The sequence below is a fragment of the Chrysemys picta genome, chromosome 1 (assembly GCF_011386835.1).
Source record: "Chrysemys picta bellii isolate R12L10 chromosome 1, ASM1138683v2, whole genome shotgun sequence".
NCBI lineage: Eukaryota > Metazoa > Chordata > Testudines > Emydidae > Chrysemys > Chrysemys picta.
In genome coordinates this window covers 139,478,432-139,491,937 of record NC_088791.1, presented here as the reverse complement: position 1 = coordinate 139,491,937, position 13,506 = coordinate 139,478,432, and the positions used below count along the sequence as shown (strand labels likewise).

General features: G+C 41.3%; 1 protein-coding gene across 1 annotated transcript; it reads left to right on the top strand.

Annotated features, from left to right (window-relative positions):
- Nucleotides 1-4,316: 4,316 nt before the first annotated feature.
- LOC135973503 (C-type lectin domain family 12 member A-like) lies at nucleotides 4,317-13,093 on the top strand. Its single transcript, XM_065557289.1, has 6 exons — nucleotides 4,317-4,455; nucleotides 7,507-7,612; nucleotides 9,574-9,669; nucleotides 11,569-11,667; nucleotides 12,396-12,464; nucleotides 13,074-13,093. The coding sequence occupies exons 2-6, from the start codon at nucleotides 7,519-7,521 to the stop codon at nucleotides 13,091-13,093; spliced, it is 378 nt and encodes a 125-aa protein (XP_065413361.1). The 5' UTR covers nucleotides 4,317-4,455; nucleotides 7,507-7,518.
- Nucleotides 13,094-13,506: the final 413 nt, after the last annotated feature.

Below are 13,506 nucleotides of genomic sequence, written 5' to 3'. Positions count from 1 at the left end.
TACTGGTGCAGGGTTTGTATACCACATCACACAAGCATATATCATTTTGGAAAAATGTGCAGTTTCCTGGATCCCCTTTGTGACGGGCTTTATTCTCTCCTTCCTTTTATTTTCCCTTTTCAGGCTCTAGTGGTTTGGGGGAGGGGTAGTATTACAAGTCAATCTGAAAGGAGCACAGAGGGATGGGGAGGAGGAGGAGGATATTAGTAATGGATGCATTCCCGTGTGGGCTAGTGGATTCTCCTGGTGGCCCATAGGACATTGTGTTGAAAGCAGATGGCTTGTTTCACATCACACTGGATTCAGATAGTGATGATCCCCAGGGCTCTTCCTTCTCCTGGGGTGGTGAAGTGAGGACTAATCAGACATGGGAATGTGAACTGTATCAGGAGGGGCTGGTACCAGAATGGGGGAGCTGCTCGAGTTCCCGGTTTCCCCTTCCATAGGAGGAGTGTAGCAGGGTTGGCCTCCTCCCACACACTGTCTGATGGTCAATGGCACCTCTGTAGCAGCCTGCCTCAGTTTCCCCTCTGATTCCTCAGTAATTCAAGAAAGTGGCTTTCAAAAACCCAGTAACAGCCCTTTTGAGGCTCTGATTTTATTATCCTAAAATTCCAAATAAACCCAAAAAGTCTTCCACCCAGCCTTAAGCTGGGGACAATCCCTTCACCCTAAGGTACTGTTCCTTCCTCTGTTCTCTGAGCCATTAGAGAAGATGCATGGCCTGGCCTGCCTTCTTGGCCTTTGCTCAAAAAGAGAACAAAACTTCTAGCTGGGACTCTCTATCCAGCCCCATATCCCTTCCTCAGGTACAACTACAGGGGAGTTCTTGCCTGCAGCTCCACTCTGTGGCTGCCCCCTTTGACTGTCCACAGGCAAGTTTTTCTACCCTCCCAGAGGCCTGGCTTTTTCACATGACCATGTCACATGACTTAATTCATTCTCTCCACCTGGGGCAGCAAATCAGCTGAGACTGATCTGCCTTTAGAATGTCCACATACCCTGTGCCAAGGAGCAACAGCAGGAAAGAATTGTTCCAGTTAGGAGCCACCTATCTGCATCCTCCCCTCTAACAGAGGAGCTGTTCCAGAGCTGGCCTCACTCCTCTCTAGAGGGACAGTTTAAAAAAGAGGTGAGCCCACATTACCTGTTCCCTTTTTCCCTGGAAGGGAAAAGCCAGTGTTAGCCAGATCCTAGGGGTAACAAAATGAACTTTACTCCTGTTCTGCCATCAGGGCCCATCTCTGTTGTATGTTTATACAGTGCTTAGCACAATGGGGCTCTGCCTGCTTGTAGTCTTTAGGTGCTATCACGACACAGATGTTAAATAATCCTCCTCCTCAGCATCAGCATCATTTGTGAAGTTTGCATAGCTTTTACTATGTAATAATAACAAAAACACACATACACAGTGTTTTAGCCCAGAGCCTCACAATTCTTTACAAATATGAATTGATTAATCTTCATAACATCACCATAACATAGGAATACATTTTTATCCCCATTTTAAAGATGAGGCACAGAATTAAGTAATTTTCCAAAAGGCCACACAGAGAAAAAGGCAGAGCAGGAAATGGAACCCGTTCCACTGCTCTAACAACTAGATACACTGTCATTAATCTAAAAGTTTCCTTAGTCATTTGAATAGGAACCCTGCCTGACTGATGAATGTTCCAGATGGATGGGGTTTATCCCCATAAACTACTCCCCACTCTGAATGGCCAAGTCCCATGCCCTTCTATAACAAACTCATCAGCAGTTTTCTGTGACCAAAGTAAAGAAAAAAGAACTAAAGGTAAATTACACTGATAGTAAAGATAGGGCAAGATCCTCAGTTGGTGTAAATTAGTGTCATTTCCTTGAAGTCTAGGGACATTGATTATTCCAAGATTTCTCTTTCTGCAAAGGACTTGCTAGAATATGATTCTCATGGTTTCTAAGTTTCTTCTTGTGCTAATTAAATACATTCCGACTAAACACTTTTTCTTACAAACACAACTGTTACGAAATATGGATCTGTAGGAGTGGGCTCTGCCATCTTCCAAAACCACACAGTCACCTTCGCGGTAATTTTCACTGACTTGAAGCCTGAAAGACACAGTTTACACTTAGTTGGTGATAAGTTAAAACCAGAGAGTGTTAACATTGGGATCATTTGGAGCCAGGAGCTGGGAGCTGTTTAACCATGTGAGAGTGAGGTTGATATTTCTGAAAGCGAGGAAATAATAGCACAGGTCAGGGCAGCTACAGAATACACAGTGTTGTGAAGGCTCCCCCCACCCCAGCTCTGCATCTGAAAATCAGTTCTGAACTGCAGACCTTGCTTATACTCCTGCCCCAGGGTACCCCTTGTGCACACATTGCCAAGCCATGGTAAATGGTGCCGTTATTTTCTGATATGGATAAATTGGGACTAGGATGAATGATAACAAAACTCACTGTTCCTTGTGAAAGGTTAGAAATTTCTGATCTTTGGCAGCAGAATTTCCCCTCTTTACTCCCCCCCCCCCACCCCGACATCTATGTACCAAACTGGATAAGAAACACAGAGAGAAATGAACTTTGCGATGTTCTAGAGATTTACAAGTCAGTGGGAAGTGCTGCACCATCCTCTCACATCCAAGTCTTATTTGCTGCATTACGGGATAATCCAATCCACAAGCAACATGACAATGACACTATGAAATCCTGTATGGGAACAAATACTAATTATTTCATTTCAATTCCATCCTCTGCCATTTCATCACCATCTTCCATCCCTCTCTTCATTTGGGAGGAAGGTGAAAAGCAACACAACAGCTTCCTTCATGTGGGAAATAGGTAGGAAGGGATAGGAATTGGGGGATAAGAGGAAAGAGTGTCTGTCCCTAAAAACTCAATAGGTATTAGCAGATCACTAGACCTTTCTCAGCAATACAGCAGCATGTGGAAGATCTGGACTCTGTTGGGGGAAGGTAAAGGTGTGGGAGAAAGGGAGGAAAAGTCAGTTGCATCTCCATGGTTCATGCACTAGAGTTTGTATAAGCAACCAACATTTTAAACACTAATCCTAATTAACTCTGAATGATCTAAGCTGCTCAGATGATGTGCTTTCTAACCCAACACAAATTTTATGGGTGGGCTTATTGCCCTTCAGCCAGGTCACCTGGCCAGTCTCTTTCCTTAACAATTGTCTGTACCCGGAGACAAAGTTCACTCTTCTTGAAAAGCCTCCTGTTCCTCCGCTCCAGCCCCTGATCTGAAGGTAAGTGACATAACCAAGAGCTCTAATCAGTCTTCTCTCCTCGGATTCCTAAATGAAGAGACCACTCCCTTACCTCCCCCTCACACCTAATTTCATTCACATCTTGCCACAGATAAAGTATAAATGCATATAGTATTCTATGAGTCTTCTCCCCTCAAACTCTACTTGAAAATTTTAGGCTCAGATATTCATTTATCTCTTGATTAAGGTTACCTTTTCCCAACAGAATATAATAGTTGTAGGACCATCCTGAGCCAGATTTGATTACCACAATGAGGAACAACACAAAAAGAGCATCCGATCTTATATTGCAGCTGACTCATTTGCATTCTCCTCTCAGAACTGTTTCCTAAACCAAACACCAGCACTCACCCAGTCAGTGCAGTAACTTTGTTACGAATGTTCTAGTATATGAATATATAAGGATGGCAATTTCTGAACCTCTTTTGCCTGGAAACATCCAAGGGAAAAGTTTGAGAGGAGCTCATGGAAAACTGAGAGAGAAAAATTGGGAACAGGATACAGAAAAGAGATAATAGACAAATGTTTGATTATAATTCAGGCAAACACTGGAGATTGTTCTTCTTGTACCCAAACCACTTCATCCCACCCCATGTTCCAGAAAGGGTAAGTGGCTTGACTGTGGTCAGGAAATCCGTGGGAGAACCAGGAAGAGCACTCAGGTCTCCAATGGAATAAATTTGCCTCCCTTGTAAGGCAAGTAGGGAACGTGAACAGAGACCATGGGCTAGACTCTGATCTTATTTACATCAGTATAAATAGGGAGTTACTCTGACTTTACTGACAGACAAATCTTGCATGTGGTTTAAGAAGTGCTTAGACACTAGCTGATCAATTGTTGCTTAGGCAACCTTGTTTAATAAATTCAATATTTAACTGACCTCAAGCAGGTTAAATGTAACACCTTAGGCCTTGCGTAAAACTACAAAGAGAGAAGATCCCGTGAGCGCTTTGTGCGGGCGCAGCGCACTTCAAACTAGCAGAGTGAGAACTTCCTGTGCGGTTTCAGATGGAGCATTGCAGAGTGAATAATTCTTCTCCTCTCAGCTCCTGTTGTCCATCTCCTACAAGGCAGTGACAGGGTGACCCCAGACTGTCTCTCTCCATCCTCAAAGGATTTTCATGAAGCACATTGGTGGCACTTCAAAGTCTAGTTCCTGCACTCCACCTCCTGTGAAAGAGCTACCAAGGTATAATCTCTACATTCTTCATGGGCTTTCATTGGTAAAGTATATAGCTGTTATAAGAGGTATGTAATTTATTGCTTTTGTATAATTCAAAAAATGAGTGATTAGTTCTCCTGAAATGGACATATATCTGAAAACTTTGTTAAATTTTAGTCAGAAGAAAAATATTGTAGAGACAGAATGGAATAGAATACCATTTTATCATTATTTTTAGTAAGAGACTAGGAAAGGATTTATTATCTCAGGCAAACCCAGTGTTAGAATTTGATATATTTGTATTTTATTCAACTCTGGTCTAGTATGTAGACTTTATAACTGTATTCACCAAATCTACAAGATCAACATAAGCTGGAGAAGACAGGAAGTTGAAGTACTGTGAACCAAGGGTAATTATAATTAGAAGTGGACTGAGTGGCAGGATCTTTATCTTTCTAAATATTCTGGAAGCTGGTCTAAATAACCTGATAATGTAATGTAAATTAATGTAATGTAATTCTCAGATGGTACTAAATGGACGGGTGTTGCAAACACAAACAAGATCAGATAGATAACCTGAAGCAATTTGGAAAGTTTAGCAAAATGAGCAGAAAATAAAATTAAAACTATTACGTCTGGTGTAATAATCCAAAACTTTGCTACTCAGTGATAGCGAGAAATGGAAAAGAGATTAAATATGTGCTTGCAATGCAGTAGTTTAGCAAAAATGGTAATAACATTTTGTGGATAGGTAGATGCACTGAGTTATAGGACAGTCTCTTTCTCTATGGCACCGATGAGAGCATACCTAGAATTCTGCACTCTCTTCTGTTCACTTCCATTTTTATACACTATTATTAGTGGCACCTTAGAGACTAACAAATGTATTTGAGCATAAGCTTTTGTGGGCTAAAACCTACTTCATCGGATGCATGCAGTGGAAAATACAGTAGGAAGATATATATATACACAGAGTATCTTTGCTGATACAGAGTAATATGGCTACCACTCTGAAACCTGTCACTATTATTAGTATTTTATTACTTATTTGTTGAACACCTACTATGTACCTTGCTGTATCGAACACAGGGAATGTGGGCCAAGATTTTCAAAAATGGGTGCCTCAACTTAGCCTCTTATATCCATATCTAGTCACCTGAAAAACTGATTTATATTGAAAAATATTGAGCATCTCTCAGCCCCCTCTGAAATCTATAAGATTTCTACTGGCTATTCAGTACTTTTTAAAATCAGGCTGCTTAGACTGAGAAGCCTAATTTTTAGCACCCGTTTTTGAATATTTTGACCATGGACCCTGTCCCAAGGATTTATAACATGACTTATAACAAAATAAAACAAGCAGAAAGTGGTGAGCAGTTTGGAAGGAATTCAGAGACAAGACATGCACTTTATTAATGAGGCTGAAGGGACTGACTTATAAAGAAAGACTTAAGATCTAAAAGTGTGTAAAAAATGTTGTTCAAACCATGACTAAAAGGGGATGCATGATAACTGTCTAGAAATATTGAAAGTGTATCAACATCAAGGAGGGAAATGGGTGATTGGGGTGGTTTGAGGTTGTAGATGTAGGTGTACAGGGAGGGAGTTAAGACAAACAAAATTTTCCCAAAGTAAGGGGTGGAAATCCCTCTGCAAGAAACATTTAATATTAGACTGGATAAAGCATTAGACAGAATCCTACATTAAAGGTATGAAAGTATAAACCTCACTCTGTGATTGATATAACACTCCTACATTGACCATGTGTGTGGGGTGGGGGAGGCCTCTGTTTCACCAGCCGGGGAAGGGAAGCAATCTCCAGGCCCAAGTCCCTTTTCATGAAAGTTATTTCATTTCATAATAAATTCTTTATTATTTACAACAATGCAAACAAACAAAATGGGAACAAAAACAAAATAAAACACCCTCAGCTGAAAACATTGGTCATAATCCCCAGAGGTTTCCCTGCCTTAGCCAGTCAGGAAGAGGGACCCCCTGACCCTGTGACTCCTCTGGATTCAGCTTCCTCTTTCTGACCTGTCATGTGATAGTCATGGATCCCTTTGACCACTCCACAATGTTGTTTTACCCTTGTCACAGATTCCCACAGGATCAATTAAATAACATAAAGTTAGGAAAGACACCTTGACTTCTATGATTTTCTGCACCATGGCAACAGTTGGACCATGTAAATTTAAAGTAACTCCCACTGACTTCCATGGAATTACTCCAGATGTACACAAGACTGTCTCTGAGCAGAATATCACCCCATGATTCTGTCTATACTGAAACTCAATGTATGTTATGCTAAAGGATATTACTCAAAGGGAGGAGCAAGTGGAGGAGGTGCGTCACTCAAGTGGCAGTACTTGGAGCACTGGAGCCTAAAGTTCTCCAAAATCCATATTTAGGCACCTAGGAGTGGTGTTTTCAAAAGTCCCTGAATGATTTAGGAGCAAAAGCCCCATTAAAGTCAATGGCATTACAATGGTATAAAACAAGTGGCGAATCAGACCCAGAGTCTCTAGAAACCTAAACGGGAGAGCAGAGAGGGACACCCTTTGTAATGTTGACATGTGCTGTAAGCATTTCCCCCAGCACAGCCATCCCTGTCAGTAGGAGGAGAGAGTCACCATCCAGTCCTCTCATTACCCTCAAATTGACTCACCGGGGGTTCTTTTGCTACTGGCAGAGCTAACTCTTCCTGATACTATCGAGTTCTCCAGTATTAGGAGCCAGATTGTGTCCAGCCTCCCTCCGCTGCCAGAGCACATGAAATCGTAGCTTTGTCTTTTATACTCTTTCTCCTGAATTTGTCCCGCCAGGATTTTATTTGTTTGTTTGTTTTTCTTTTCTGAATCCGTCTAGTTTGCCATTGTGTATTAAGGTGTCCCGCACCCAGAACTATGTGCCACATTCCAGGTGCAGTGAGAGGGAGGCTTGGCTCTTCCAACCCACATCCCCCTGTTTATTCTGCTGTGAGAGCATTAAAATTGCTGTAGTTCCTTAACCTGAGTATCAGTTTCCATAGATCCCATTGTACATCTCAGTTTACTCAATCCAACCTTTCTATCCCAGAATGCACCAGAAATGAGTGAGCAGGCAGTGACCTATGTAGACCTGAAATTTCAAACTCCTTCCAAGAAGAAGAAGAAAAAGACACCTACGAACAGCAGCGACAAAGGTGTGGTATGTTTGTAAGCATCTGAAAACATATCTGCTATTACTGATATTTTATTTTCCATGTTAAATCTCTTCCTTGAGCTGTACACAATGTATCTGATTGTATCTACTTATATTTTTACCTTTTTCTTCAGTGCCAGGCACAGATATTTTAGTAATTTGTTAATATCTATCGAGCATTGAAATGCCCCTACAATGGTACACAGTATTCTGGGCATGGGAAGCAAAAGTTATTGTATCTCTGGAGCCCTGGAACACAGTTCTGTGATTCATAGAATCATAGAATACCAGGGTTGGAAGGAACCTCAGGAAGTCATCTAGTCCAACCCCCTGCTCAAAGCAGGACCTAATCCCCAACTAAATCATCCCAGCCAGGGTTTTGTCAAGCCTGACCTTAAAAACCGCTAAGGAAGGAGATTCCACCACCTCCCTAAGTAACCCATTCCAGTGCTTCATCACCCTCCTAGTGAAAAAGTTTTTCCTAATATCAAACCTAAACCTCCCCCACTGCAACTTGAGACCATTACTCCTTGTTCTGTCATCTGCTACCACTGAGAACAGTCTAGATCCATCTTCTTTGGAACCCCCTTTCAGGTAGTTGAAAGCAGCTATCAAATACCCCCTCATTCTTCTCTTCTGCACACTAAGTAATCACAGTTCCCTTCAGCCTCTCCTCATAAGTCATGTGCTCCAGTCCCCTAATCATTTTTGCTGCCCTCCGCTGGACTCTTTCCAATTTTTCCACATCCTTCTTGTAGTATGGGGCCCAAAATTGGACACAGTACTCCAGATGAGGCCTCACCAATGCTGAATAGAGAGGAATGATGACGCCCCTCAATCTGCTGGCAACAGCCCAAAATGCCATTAGCCTTCTTGGCAACAAGGGCACATTGTTGACTCATATCCAGCTTCTCATCCACTGTAACCCCTAGGTCCTTTTCTGCAGAACTGCTGCCTAGCAGTTGTGTTTTTGCAAACCATTCCTTGTCAAAGGATGTTGTTGATTTGCCCCATATTGAAGGAGACGTCTCTTTGTCATGCCTTGTTGTGGGAGAATTAAAGGAGGTGACCGCTGAATTCTACTCTCCCTTCTGAAACCTACTCATACCCAAATAAAATACCATTTTCTTTCTGTTTTGCCTGATTGTAATAGTCAACATCATGAAGTTATTGCTGATCCTTATTTACCATTCCAGAGCCTTAAAATCATTTCTGTCTAGCGGAGGATTTCCTGAGCATCCAAGAAGTTAAGCAATTAGTTTTAGAGAAGATGACATTTAAAATGCTTAAAAAAAAAACACAGAAATAAAACATGATCTCCATTTAAAAGAGCATAATACCTAGTGGCCTATTTCCACTGAAGTTAATTGGAGTACAGCTATTGACTTCAATGGGAGCAGAAGCAGGCTTTAAATCAAGGCACTAGACCTGGATATGTTGAATGAGTTTATAAATATGTTTTGTAGATCACAGTTCAATTTTTTTTGAAGTATTTCAAGTGAAATTTTACATTTCAAGTTTTTCATTAGCAGAATGCATGAGTCACAAGGGTAATCGAGTAGATATGTTATCTTACCTGGAGATTTCCATAACTTTTAATGCTTAGCTTTTTAAACTCTAATTTTCACAATTTATTTATTGTATGTACAAAGCGTTGTATTAGTCACTTGAACAACTTTCAGTGTAAGTTAACAGTTTGGGTAGGATTATAAAGAGGAGTCTGATACTGGAAAAAAGGTGATAAAATGCATGTGCTGAATTCACAGATGTTGGTTGATCCCAGTACATTGACAGGCTACTGCAGACCATTGTACTATAGGACAAAACCTTTTCATACAAAAGTCCTGCCATGCCCTATGTACTGCAGTGGTAGTCTCATACCTCCATTGGATTTTAATAAGATCCATCTACCTTGTCAGTGCATTGAATGGAATTCACTATTTTTATGCCATAATTCACTAGAAGGAAACGAAGAGGTTGTGACCTATACAGGACTGAAATGCCATAATGCTTCTGAGCAGGAGAGGAGAGAAAGGACTATGAACTCCCAGAGCAAAGGTACTATATGCTACTTGCTGCTGACTCCATATTTACTGCTCTTTATCTGTCTAACGTTACCTTAAACTGTATGAGAACATTAAAAGCAAAACTCTGCATAATGATTCAAGACTTAAATATCCAACATCAAGACATTCAATGGCTGAGATGCCCACAGGCATTATCCACCTGGCCTCCTTGCACATTCTTCATATTAAGATATAAAGGTAATTCTGAATGTATGTAATATGGGAGAACTGGGACCAGATGGTTCTCAGCCACTATATGAATGTTTGAGGGGAGGAGAGCGATGGGTGCCAGGAGTGCCCTGCCTTCTACCCCTAAACGCAATGGCCAGGCATTTTCTTCCCAGGTGCAGGGATTGCTCCCTCATAGAATGCACTGAGGCTTTGGCCACCCCATGGTGAGGGAGGTACAGCTGTGGCCTTATCTAGCCTTCTCCCTTACTATGTAATTCAGGAGAGCAGCTACACTATCCTATAAGATGCTGCAGTGTGTGCTCTCCCCTTGCACACTTGAGAGTTTGGGGAGGGACTGTTCCCCAGGGGACACAATCCCCACCCAGCAGGAGTTTCCACACTGGCCCAACACAAGGCAGTTCCTAAAAGGCACAGCTGAGCCCTTAATGCTGTTTTAAGGTGTCCTTGATGGTGGAACTTCCAAGAGGGAAGGGGGAGCCCTTTTTGTTCTTCCTAGAACTCTTTGTTCTGAGACTCCTTTTCCTTACCCCACCTTCATGAATGTACATGATACTAGCAGTGAACGAATATAATCATAGAATATCAGGATTGGAAGGGACCTCAGGAGGTCATCTAGTCCAACCCCTGCTCAAAGCAGGACCAATCCCCAGACAGATTTTTAGCTCAGTTCCCTAAGTGGCCCCCTCAAGGATTGAATTCACAATCCTAGGTTTAGCAGGCCAATGCTCAAGCCACTGAGCTATCCCTTCCCCCCAGGTATTGGCCTGCTAAATCCAGGATTGAGAGTTCAATATAATGCTTCCCCTCTTTCACAAATTGCTGATAGATGCAGTTTGGTACACTGCACAGGGCTTCAAACTGACAGCCAGCATCATTGGGTATTCACTCCCTTGGTAAGCCTGGGAAAAACATTTCACCTCTCTCTGTTACAATTTCTCCATCTGTATAAGGATAAAACTTTCCCACCTTTTTTAAGTACTACGGTTGAAAAGCTCCATATAAGTGCTAAGGTGAAAGAAATATACTTTAATGGTGTTCTGCTAGGACTCCAGGACACTGTTCTGTTGTCATCAGGTCCCATGTAATACAGTCTGCCTCCTTACTTTGGCCTCTCTAGAGCTAGATCCTGCTATCCAGGCATCCTGACCTGTGTAATCTGGAGCATGGAAAGAGTTTTCATTCCATAGTTTGAAAGTTCTAATGACCTGTTCTGACTCAGCTGAATAGGGGTGAGGGTAGGAGGAGGTAAATGGATACATGTGTGTGGTCAAGCTGCATTTCATTAACACAGAGAATAGGACTGGAAAGCAGAACAGGCCGCTATTGTGGATAAATCTGACGCAATTTAAGAGAAAATTAGAACATCTATGCTGTTCGGGTTTTTTTAAAAAAACGTAGAGAATTGTATTGTTGCTATAAGATGGCTAAAATATTTTAGTGAAGATCTCATTCTCTATTAAATTCTACAGATGTATAAAGTATTGTTTTAATAAACGCTTCTCAGATTCTATACAACTTAATTGTTATCTTCATTCTTAAATTCCATAGCATTTTACAATAAGAGGAGAGACAGAAAAAAAGCATTGTTGCAATAGTAATAAAAATGTATATCTAGGGCTTATGCCTGGTTTAGGGCTTAAAAACGTTCCTCTCCCTCCTCCCCACATAATTCTGTACTTCTCCCTTTTCTCTCTCTCAGATTCTTCTGCTCCAGCTTCTGCATGGGGGGTCATAGCAGGGATTTTGGGGATCTTCTGTTTGGCTTTGCTGATAGCAGTGGGTATCTTGGCTGCCAATGGTAAGCATGTGCAAAGTAGATATTGAGAGACAGGCTCTGTACTGGTGTACTCCTTGTGTAACTGCTGGAGCGTAAATCTCATGGGGTGTAAGTCAGTGAAGAGCTGCAAATGATTAGCTCTTCTGAAAATCAGGCCACTTATTCAGATGCCTAATTATGGCTTTAGGGGGCAGGGCAGGGGCACCAGCTGGGTTATTTCATATTTTCTCCCCCACACTCCCAAATCCATGGTGATAGCAGCACTTCCACTGGCTTGTCCTCTGTGCTCTGGAACCACTCCCTTTGCAGGGTTTCCAGGGACAACTGCAACTGACGACCCCCTAGAAAAAACAGCTCCAATTAGCTACATGACCCAGAAGGGGCATAGGGGCATTTTTCTGCTTAGAGGTCACTTCAAACCTGTGTTCAACATAGATGTTGGAAATTGGGATGTTTTCAATTGCTCTTTTCTGTGAATCCTTACAAAGTCAAGATTTTTAGCCACACAATTTTTGAGGGTGCTACTAAGTTCAAAATCTTTATTTTTAAGATTACTTTTAACAAGGAAAAAATACCTGTCATGTTACATGTAACATTATAATTTGCTGTTATTACAATATATTAGACATTCTGCCTGATGGCATAACTGCAGGTAGAATTTGGCCCTTTTTGTCCCTATAAGGCATAAACTGTGCTGTGATTTACTTGTAAGTGGTACATCATATTGTTTATATTATTTTGGCTTTAAGTTTTTCAGATCTCCCAAATACCATGTAAACAGCAGGAAAATCTGAACCAGTTTCAAGAAAATATCCCAGGTAAGAATGGAAACCTGCCAAAGGTTTTGAACAGGAAGGATTGCCTTCAAAAGGGCAACATTTTTTCTTGTATGTGCTGTAACTTTAAACTAAAATCATTTCAAATTAAATCCCCAACATTGTTGCTACACTGATGAATAGCAGATTATGACATTTTGGGTTAACTAGATTCCAATTCTTTTTATTCTTATTTACCAAAAATTTGCACTCACTGCAAACGTCAGAAGTGAGTCTTGAGGAAATGTAAAGGAAGCTCAGTTCGTTTAACTTACATGCTGAAAGGCAACCGGAAAGGAGTATAGAAAGAAAAAATAGTTAACATGAGAGAACAATAATAATAATAGAATCAGAAATGTAGAGCTGGAAGGGACTTTGAGATGTCATTTAGTCCAGCCACCTGCACTGAGGCAGGATCAAATAAATGTAGACCATCCCCCCTGACAAGTGTTTGTCCAACCTGCTCTTAAGAACCTCCAAAGACAGGGATTCCACAACCTCCTTTGAAAGCATATTCCAGAGTTATCCTTAGAGTTGGCAAGTATTTCCTAATATCCAACCTAAATCTCCCTTAGTGCAGACTAAATTGATGAGTTCTTGCTCTATCTTCAGTGAACATGAAAATCAGTTGATCACCACCCTTTTATACCTACCTTAAGCCCTTAGCATATCTGAAGATTGTTATCAGGTCCCCACTCAATCTTCCTTTCTCTAGGTTAAACATGCCCAGTCTTTTCAATCTTTTCTAAACCTTTGATCATTTTTCTTGCTCTCCTCTGGACTCTCTTTAATATGTCCACATTCTTTGTAAAGTGTGGCAGCCAGAAATGGACTCAGGACTCCAGTTGAGGGCTGACCAGTGCTAAGCAAAGCAGCACAGTTACTTCCTGTGTCTTATACACAACACTCCTGTTAATACACCCAAGAATGATATTACCCTTTTTCGCAACCAGTTCCTCCCTGTTAGTCAGAATCAAATATAAAATGGCTGCCACCCAGTTGCTGCCCCCACCTTCTGAAATAAAAAGTTATCTCTAATACATTC